This window comes from Oreochromis niloticus, linkage group LG15 (genome assembly GCF_001858045.2).
Source record: "Oreochromis niloticus isolate F11D_XX linkage group LG15, O_niloticus_UMD_NMBU, whole genome shotgun sequence".
NCBI classification, from domain to species: domain Eukaryota; kingdom Metazoa; phylum Chordata; class Actinopteri; order Cichliformes; family Cichlidae; genus Oreochromis; species Oreochromis niloticus.
The window spans coordinates 34,218,842-34,229,232 of NC_031980.2; the positions used below are offsets into that span (position 1 = coordinate 34,218,842).

Sequence of the window (10,391 nt, forward strand, 5' to 3'; positions counted from 1 at the left end):
ATGTCTTTATAGGTCAATTCACAGCGTTTCTATTCTATGTTTTGGCTTCAAAACTTTTAATTAGTAGACGAAGTCACATAAAATACAAATCATCGAACACACTGCGCATTAACTCATTATACTGCAACAAATGTTTACATAAAATGGTATTTCAGAATCATTAAGCCGCTTCAGTCTAATATCAAGGAAGGCGCAGAAGCCAAAGCTGAATATCCCAAGTTACATTTGGCATTTTGCAAGAAGTTCACGATGGGCTACTTAAGTAGGATAGGGACGGAGACTGTCTTATTTCTATATTTATTTATTATGTATTTACAACTATTATATTTATTTTTTCTACTGAATATAAATTATTTATGTGAGGTATTTATGAATTTAAAATAAATATGTTTGCTGATGATACTACTAGAAAATGGTGGTGGGGAAAATCTGGATCAACTCCTGGATACTGCAGAGAAAGAATCTGATACTTTCAAGAACCAGTAAATTCTAATAGTGAATAGGGGGTTTCAGTTATATTGAAATTGACAGTGTATCCAAAACTAAATTCTGCAGTGTGTTATTGGGTTGTAAACAAACAAGGAAACCTCACATAAAACACATGACAACAAAAATTCAAAGAGAATTACATTGTTACACAAAGCCAAAGAACTTGTGAATCTGGATTCTCTTCACACAGTTCCACACTTAACCTACGGAGTACAAGTACGGGAAAATTTATATAAAACATCACCAACTCTATGGTATACTGGTGCTATGATCATACAAAAACATAATGGATGAATTAATGAATTAATCAGCCATGCAAAGATTGCTTGACAGTGATTCCAATATTTGTCAATATCATCATGAAATCTCTTGTTTATTCAGTACATCTCCAATATAATTACAACCATAATTTTATTTACAGGAGCTTAACAAAGCATTAAAACATTGCTTTATGCAATGATAACAGAAATGGTTTTTACAGCAAAGTTGTGTCAACAATAGGAAATTACATAAAACAACAGCGCTGTCTAAGACTATTACATCACTTTTAAATTAGACACAGTAGAGTGAAAACAATTTATTCCTCATCCAAATTCTAAGATAGCACCGATTTTCCAGGGATAGATATCATGTCATCTCGTGTCATCTCAGATAGGGTAGAAAGTAATTAGAAGGAGGCTCATCAGAAGAAGCAGCAGGCTGGGGTGGCTTGCTACAGCATGGTTGGCTTCAGGTAATTGGCAGTCCACGTAGGGATCTATGCATAAAGCATAAGCCATCACATGAGCAATGTAGCTCTGTTCCTGGACTCCGTCAAAAAGATGTGACATGGGACCTTTGGCAAAAATGGCTACATCCTCTATGCCGTGGGTCTCTGAATCAAGAGGGACAGCAGTCTGCTGGAGGTAGTTGTTGTCCGCTGAAGGGAAACAAGAGAGAAGACTTCAGTATTAGCTACATAGCCTTATTTAGATCAATGTTGACAAAAAAAAGGCCAACAGTTGGCATGCTAAACTAAAACGCATTGTGCTGATGACATTAGCTGTATTGATGAAATCAGATTAAGACACTAAGCTGTTGCATTATTGTAATCCTTACTTTCGGCACTTAGTAATGATTCATAAGTATACTTTAAAATTCAACACTGCTATGAAAGTACTGTACAGATTTTTTTCTGAATCATCTGCTGTTTATAGCTCGTTTATAATGCTGTACCATCAAAAAACACCCTGAAAAAATGGTGTATTGTACATTCAATGAAACTCCATTGCTAAAGGTTTGTGAGGTGAATGTGAAAAGCTAGACTGAGTATTTTGTGCCAGTGCAGTTGGTTTACTGTTACACCACAAGATGGAGCTATTGCATTGATTTGGATTCCATAAAAAGGTGCTTAGTATACACTTACTTGAAACTGATTCATTCACATCCGGGCGACTTCCATTGGCAATCTTGTATCCTGGTCCATTCCCATACACAGCAGTGGTGAAGTGTTTGTTGTCAGTAGCCTGGGTATCAGCGATCCCTGTAAATCACAGGGAAAATTACCACTTGTTCAATCTCGGAACATAAGATGATGCTGACTTGTTCTAAAGCCTCTTCCAGAAGTGCATTTTACCTAGAACAGGGTTTCCTCTGGGAGAATCACCTCCAAAAGCAAAAACGTGAGAGTGATCTGCAGTGACAATAGTCAGAGTGTCCAGGTCACTGACGAGGTCAGCCGCTCGCTCAATCGCCCGGTCAAACTCTACAGCTTCGTGGAGTGCCTTTTTAGCCATCGTTGCATGGTGACCGTGGTCGATTCTCCCCCTTGAAGTCCAGAAGAAAGTCACTTATAAATAATAATAATAATAATAATACATTTGAGGGCACCTTTCTACAACCCAAGGTCACCTCACAAAAAGAAAAAGATATAAATAAAACAGTAGGTTAAAATAGATTCTAATAGATTAAAATACAGAAAACACCAGATAAAAACAAAACAAACAAATAAACAAGATTTGACAGCAAGTAAAATCTGTATTAAAGAGAGTAAGCCAGTTTAAACAAGTAGGTTTTGAGCTGTGTAAATAAGGGAAGAGAATCTATATTTCTTAAGACTGAAGGAAGTGAGTTCCAGTTATGAAAAATGGCATGAAGTTAATAATAGGATTATCTGTGGAAACCAATGTGTTAGTGACTGCTCGTTCATAGTCAAATTAGACCACATTGTTTTGTTGGACACAGTGCCATGTGTAAAAGATGGAAAGGGACAATGATGATGTCATTGTTGCATCATTGTAAACTTGTGTGGGCAAGAGATGGATAAGAAAAAAAAAATACTGGGAAGGGTTTCTAGTATGAGCAAGCATTTTTTTTTCAAGTTTTAAAGAGAGGGAGAGCAGAACAATCCCTCAAACCAAAAAATAATGAAAAATATCTCTAAAGAAAGGCAGACAATACTTTTTTTCAGGATCTTCTATGCCCCCAAAATTAAAATCTGCCATCAAAAGTAAAGGTGGCCTTGGTAAATAACTAGATAAATAAATGAATACTGGTTTTACTTCTGCCTACAATTAAGATTAATCAGCACTCAGCTGACCCTCCACATATGTTTGGTGCAAGCTGATCCTGATATTGATTTTGCCATTGTCACAATATGGAAGTAACATGAAAATATGCTACAGTTTTCATTTTATCTGTTGTCATCAATCGGACGTTCACATTAAAAGGTCAACCATGATTTGCTGTTTTGATTAATATTCCTGATTTCTTTCTCTGGTGAGTATACTATACTTATCTTCCACAAAGAGGAAAAATCCTTTGGGGTTCTTGCTGAGGATCCTGATAGCTTTCTCTGTCATCTCTGTAAGGGATGGGTCCATAGAGGGGTCACGATCCAGCTCGTACCGGCAGTCTTTGGGCTCAAACAGACCTTAAAAGTGATAATTTACAGGCCTCAGTTTTCACCTGTTACAACTGCCATATTACATATAGTATATATAAAGTAAGTAAGTAAAATTTTATTTATATAGCACCTTTCAAGATAAAAATCACAAAGTGCTTCACAGAAGCTAAAACCTAAAAATAAAAATCAACCAAAAGCAAGTTTAAAAAGATGAGTTTTTAGCTGTTTTTTTAAAAGCGACCACTGAGTCCACAGATCTCAGGCTCAAAGGGAGAGAGTTCCACAATCTGGGGGCCAAAGTTACAAAAGCTTTGTCGCCTTTTGTTTTCAGCCTCGTGTGTTGGACAACCAGCAAGCCCTGGTCACATGACCTCAGGGACCTGCTGGGAATGTATGGATGTAAAAGTTCACTTATATATGTTGGTGCTTGTCCATGCAGAGCCCTGAAAGTCAAGGTCAAAAGCTTAAAGTGGATTCTGAATTTAACGGGGAGCCAGTGCAGCTGAATCAGCAGGGGTGTGACATGGGAATACTTGGAGGACTTGGTCAGAAGCTTTGCAGCAGCGTTCTGAACAACTTGCAGATGCTCCAAAGAGGCTTTACATAAACAAGTAAACAAAGAATTACAATAATCCAGACGAGATGAAACAAATGCATGAATGAAAATTTCTAATTCGGAGCGTGATACAATGGGACTCAGCTTAGCAATATTTCTCAAGTTATAAAAACAGGAGCGAACCAGAGATTTTACATGAGCATCCAAAGTCAGAGCTGAGTCAATAGTAACACCAAGGTTCCTGATAGACGGTTTGGCAAATGTAGCAAGTGGACCCAAGTTTTCCATAACACTAGGTATAAAATTTTTAGGAGCACAAATATATATAAAGCTTATTTGTAATAAATAAATAAATAAAAATGGCACAAACTTGATAAATTGCTTAAAAACACTGACAAATGAGTTTAACAGAATTTAGTTTTTGTTTAAAAGTCTAAGGTTTTATATTGGGTCTAGAGTAGTCAAGGTCTTGATTGTGTTTTTCTTCTCTGTATGACACAGTTCTAAGCGATCAGAGTTCTTACCCATCAGGAAGTCTGTAGTTGCAGGATTGATGGCATCAAAGTCAGCCTTGTTCCAAACATATTTAGCATTCTGTGGGTGGGGAACAATGACAAACGCGGAAAATGTTTATTAAAAAAAAAAAAAAAAGGCTAATTGATGAAAAACACCACACATGTTCAAACTAAAAACTCCTGAGCACACTTGATGAGGGTGCTGTTTACCTGTTTGTTCTTTAACCACTCATCGACCAGATTTTTTTCATCCTTTCGGGCTCCTTTAACAGTTGGATACTCTGGGTCTTGGTATGTTGTGGGAAACATATAGGTACGACCTCCTCCAAGGATAACCTGCATATAGAAATATATGCCCCTTTTTGTACATGTAAAACACTAAAAAACACATTTACAGCATGAGGATTTATTCACTGAGTACTTCTGAGGTTCGGATAAGTGGTGACAAAGTAGTTTCTCAGGTTCTTTGTCATCCAAAACTGTTGAGCAGTCTGCTTTTGCTAACATTTCACCACTTCTCTAAAAGACCTTATCTGGTTTATTCAGTCAAGAGGTACCTTGACTTTTTTTTTTCTATTCATCATTTGTATAAGCACTCTGACGATTTGCCTGCTCATTTTGATTAAGTCTTACATCTATCTCTGTGTTGTAAACCAGCTGGTAAGCAATGTCACGGCAGCCATTCTGGACTGCCTCTTCTGAGAGATCAGCGTCAGAATACCAGTCCCGGCTGGCAACATGAGCGTAGGCTGCAGCAGGAGAGGCATGTTGAACTCTGGTTGTGGTGACAATGCCGACTGATTTCCCTGAAACAAGGACCAGATTTTTCATACTGTTAACATATTTGCTGAGTTATACTTGGAGAACTTACATTTCCTACAGCCTGATTAGGCTCCCAGAAGTTAACAAAAATCAAGATTTTGGTTGACAATGCAGAATACATTTATTTATTTAGAAATACACACTTGATGTGAGGCATGCTACAGAAAACATGCCTGTTTAGATTTAAAATTGTTTTATTTATAGCAGCTGAATAGTTACCCAGTTAGTAAGCTAATGCTGTACACTGAACAATAAATGTATATAGGTTATTTATCTTGTACACATTTGACTTTTACTCTTTTATTGCTTTGCAGCATCATTTTCATGTGCCTTAAAGTAGTCAAAGCTTAGTGGATGTGGGTCTACCTGCTAACTTGGCGCGGTGAAGAACAGATGTGACGTCATTCCCATGGGAAGCCTGGCAGTTGTGCCTTGGGGCGGCAGCATTGACCCCCAGGGTGCCATAGTTGGCTTTCACACCACACTGGTACGCTGTTGCTGTGCCAGCACTATCTGGCATCTGCTGATCCACGTTGTACGTCTGCAGGGATCCAAAGCAATCACACATATTGCATGTTAACCAATATTCACGCTCATGTTAAAAAGAAAAAATGATTCTGTCACTGACATCAAGAACTGTTGTATGCATCAAAATTAAAAAAATTGAACATGAATAAATTAAGCATCATAGATTTTTCACAAAAATTATAATCTGTCCAGACTGAAAACACAGATGGAAAAGCCTGTCTTTGTTAGGCTGGTAACACATATTCTGCAAGCGAAAGGGCAAAACCTGAAACCTCGACCCTTGGGAGGAACTTCACTGCAAATCAATAGAAGTTGCAAGTGATGACCTTTATGAAATGTTTTTATCCTGATGAGAGTGATCACTTGCAGGATCATGTTACCCCCATCCGAATTACTGGATGATTTGATGAATATGGTAAATATGTATATTTTGTGCTACAGCCATAGACAGTATTAAACATGGATGTAGGAAAAATGAAGCCAATGAAGTACCTTAACCTTGCATTCTATGGCCACCAGATGGCAGCAGTTGCCCTAGAAGTCCATGGGAAAATAACTTTGACCTCTGTGAAGACCCTTCTGCTCAATTCATGGGCTCAGTCATTCATTTTGGGTCATATTGAACACAAACTTAAGTCTGCTTTTATGTTTTATCTTTTGAAACAATGGTGTTCCACCCTTCCAGCACAGACTTGCAGACTCAAGTGTCGGTGAGATTAATGAACAGTTCAGCTTAAACAGCAACTGCATTTAGGTTGTTAAGGTGCAATGTGAAAGCCACTCAAACGTTTTATTGTGTTTCTCCTAAACATTAGATCTCACATCAAATGTCAAGGTAATAGGGTAATAGATTTTTAGCCATGCTGACAAAGTTGTGGCTGGTTTTACTACATGTTAATCACTTTATGTGAAGCCAAAAGGTTATGAAGACAGGAACTCAGAAATCCCCAGTCCTCATCTCCTTTGTAGAATTAGCAGAATTTCATGTGTGTCTTTCCTGTGTCCTTACTTATGGTAAATATTTATCATTGGTCTCTGGTCGTTGTTTTTATCAGTAAGATTTAGTACCATAAAAGTATGTGTGATACAGTTAAGGATGCAATTCTACTGGGTGTGTTGCTCATAGTGTTCTGACCTTAGACAGTGCCAGGTGGGGGAAGGAATCCATAGCTAGACTGGACTCCTCCCCACTTTTTCTCTCCAACTGGCCTTTGAGGATCCGGGCAGCAGTCACTGTTGGTATACCCATACCTGGAAGTAGGAGGAATCACAGCTGAGTAGATAACATCAGCCAAGAGAGTACACTGTGCTCTTTGAACTCATTAGGTCCAGCTAATATTAGAGTTTAAAGGGCAGAAAAACATCGAAGTTCTTCAGAGGCATAAATAATGAAGAATATTCAAAGAAATCAATATTCTACGTTTCAGGTATCCCTCTAAACATAGATAGATAGATAGATAGATAGATAGATAGATAGATAGATAGATAGATAGATAGATAGATAGATAGATAGAATTTTATTTCGAACATGCAAATATAATTGAAATAACAACAGAAAAAAACAAAAAAACAAAACTTAAAATCATCAAGTTTTCATGTATATATCTATGTCTACAGAATGCGTGTGCTCGAAAAGGAGTAGGATGAAGTTTACACTTTTCTTGTTCCTACCCCCTTATTTCAAATTTCATTGCTTACAAATCCATATCCAGGATTCAGCATTATTTGATCATATATGGTTAACTATGTACAAGTCTAACACATTGAACATAAAACCATTTTCAGCACGTAAACCAGAACAACAACAAACTACATTTTTACATAAACTAATCACCCTGTCTTATTTTATATCTATGTGACAAACACCTTAATGAACACTTAAGCTTGGGTTACTCAGACCTTGATCTATAAAAAATGAGGACACAATGAGACAACTCAATCACTGAGAGGAAGATTTCATATATTCATGCAATTTATTATTTTTGAACAATTGTGTGAACATGATCATAATTCATGAAAACTCAAGGGTTTCTGTTCACTTTCCTTACAAATTCAAATGACTGCGCTTTAATATGTGTAGGAACCCCGTATAAGTCAAATTAATCATGCCATAAATTTCCCCCTGGCTGTGAAGCTTGGTAAAGGACATTCTGGTCATCAGATATAAACCTTAAAATCTTCTAATGTGTCACCAATGGGTCATTAACTAAAAGAACTTTGCCATTTATTCTCATGAACGCAGCATTTATTGAGCTGTTATATATTACTTATCAGTCATAAACCTCAAATGTGCCGAAGACAGCATCAATGTTGGCAAGAGCTGAAGCTCGTAAATCCATAATCAAGATATAAATTTGTGATCTCTACAGAGAAGCTACTAAACAGTGACGTTGGGTCAGAGGTTAACTAGCAGCAAATGTATGAATTCATGTAAGGCTTTATTTCCATGATAGGATAGAGAAATTGGTTTCTCTTGTTGTTACAACAGTGGAAAGTATTTCATCTGCTTTTGGTTTTGGTTAAATGTAATTATTGAAGCAAACTGAACGAACCCGTTATTAATATCTGTTGAAGGTATAGACATGGTAGATGACTTCCAACTGTTTCTGATTTACCCTTTTTTGGTATTAGCCCGATTGGAACTCCACATGCACTGTGGGCTTTGCTGAGCCTCAGTTCACTTTGTTATGCCTGGCTTTCCCAGCAGATGATCATATGTCGGTGTTCATCTCCTACCATGATTTTTGTGGTACCAAAATCTGCGGCCTTGAAAGACCTTATTATGTTTTGGTGAGTTACACCACAGTGATGGAGAGAGTCAAAATGTCTTTCACCTGAATAAATGAACTGAGGTACAAGAGGAAATACTTGATCGTTTAAAGAAACTTCTTAAATGGTAGGAAATTTTCTTTCTTAGACTTACCATCTCCCAGGAAGAGGATGACATTCTTGGCTTGGTGTGAATTACGTGGTTTATTTAGGGCTGTGTGGAGAGCATTCCTTCCTTTATTGTTCCAGTAGAGCGGGTCGAGCTCATCCCCTGTAAGCGAGACAAAATAAATGTGATGGTGGTTTGAGCCATTCAAATGTGTTACTATGTTTTTTTAATCAATTAAACTGCATAATAGTCAGTTTTTGCAACACCGAATGTGCATTGCATGTCTGCCACTGTCTTTCCTTTAAGATTGAAATTGTGTTGCAAGCTGAAAGCAATGTTCTAAGTTTCTGAAGACACTCTCATGAACAAAATGTAATAAATTCTTACTGTTAACACACAAAGTCCACTGCACCAAAATGGAAATCAGTAATCCAACAAAAAATAGATATTGTCTGTTGGCCATGGTCTAGACTGTATGTGAATCCAAAGAGAGAACAAGAGCACTTTTTCCTCACTCTGAACACCTTTATATATTCAGCCAAGGAGCAAAGGGCACACGAAGGAACTTGCAACTGGGGGAAAAGGTTTCATGCAATCTCTCACACACGGACACGGGACAAGAGGCAGTAAACTACGCAACGGCAGTACAAAATACTTAAGAGACTCTAAGTTTGCTTTGTAGAAGTAATCATTAATGGACCACGGTGAAATTACAACCGTAGCTCACAAGATAATGCTAAAACAAAGTTATTGGGTTCTTTGCAGAATGTGAAACAGAATGGAGTTTAGTACAATTGCTGCTGTTAGCTTTGTACCTAACAGTTAATTTCATCCCTTCTATCAGTGTCATTACCCAGATTGAGTCCTTTTGTGCATCATACATAGATATTGAGGCAGCTAGCTAGATACTTGTTTTATATATATATATATATAATATGAAGCAGTGCAATAAATTTGCAATGAGGATGTGAAAAAAGCTTAATTAAATCAATTACTAGAGAGCTTATTAACCATCTGATGGGTTCCTTTGTCAAAGGGCGCCTGGAGGCCTGTACTGAAACTGGACCCAAGTGCCGAACCGAGTGCGACGACAACAGAAGAAGTTTTATAAGCTTTATTTAGCTTAGTGACAAACTCAACGTAATTAGCCATGAAAAACTTGCATTTAGCATGACAGCTTGGCATAGAAACGTGGCAACTATAATATATACAATACAAAACTAAGCAGGGTGAGGGGTACGGGCCTGGGGGGAACTAATGAGGTGGACTGGGTAGAGGCTGGAAACGAGTGTGATGGCAGTTGCAGGTGGAGTTGGTGTTGCTCGGAGGAGAGAAGGTGTAGCTCCGGGTGAACTGAGCAGAGTGAATGGCTGAACTGGGTTCCAGAGATCCCACTAGCAAAAGGTGCCAGGAGGGCAGGCAGGTGTAAGCTGGAAGCTTTCCCAAAGATGGGGAGCTGGGAGTATGGCTGGGAACCTGAGGGATGAACCATGACGTGACCAGAAATTTAGGTTAGTTGACAAACTGGCGGTGAGAAGGAGTCAACATGGGTCTTAAATGTCTGAGACTGATTGCTTTAGACCAGCTCCAGGTGGTTACACAGGTGACTGAATTATAGCCCTGCCCCGGGGTCGATACAGGTGAATCTGGAACCAGTGGAAAATTCCAGCAGCTCACCCGGACCATAACAACCTTTTTTAATTTTATTTTTTTATTTAA

The 10,391-nt window shown here is 38.0% G+C and overlaps 1 protein-coding gene across 1 annotated transcript; it reads right to left on the reverse strand.

The window, feature by feature from the left end:
• Window positions 1-543: 543 nt before the first annotated feature.
• Window positions 544-9,193, reverse strand: LOC100700205 (intestinal-type alkaline phosphatase). Its single transcript, XM_005453952.4, has 11 exons — window positions 9,060-9,193; window positions 8,718-8,834; window positions 6,930-7,045; window positions 5,633-5,807; window positions 5,078-5,250; window positions 4,655-4,780; window positions 4,454-4,523; window positions 3,266-3,400; window positions 2,105-2,296; window positions 1,895-2,011; window positions 544-1,408 (listed from the first exon to the last, which is right to left on the reverse strand). Exons 1-11 carry the CDS (start codon window positions 9,133-9,135, stop codon window positions 1,137-1,139), a joined length of 1,569 nt encoding a protein of 522 aa, XP_005454009.1. The 5' UTR covers window positions 9,136-9,193; the 3' UTR covers window positions 544-1,136.
• Between the last annotated feature and the right edge of the window lie 1,198 nt (window positions 9,194-10,391).

What these genes read in the sequence shown, in the direction of transcription:
- LOC100700205 (XM_005453952.4), bottom strand. Translation starts at nt 9,135, where the DNA reads ATGGCCAACAGACAATATCTATTTTTTGTTGGATTACTGATTTCCATT. An exon ending in CATCCTCTTCCTGGGAGATG is followed by an intron (nt 7,046 to 8,717) that starts GTAAGTCTAAGA and finishes TCCTACTTCCAG; the next exon opens with GTATGGGTATACCAACAGTG. An exon ending in TCACCGCGCCAAGTTAGCAG is followed by an intron (nt 5,251 to 5,632) that starts GTAGACCCACAT and finishes TCCTTGTTTCAG; the next exon opens with GGAAATCAGTCGGCATTGTC.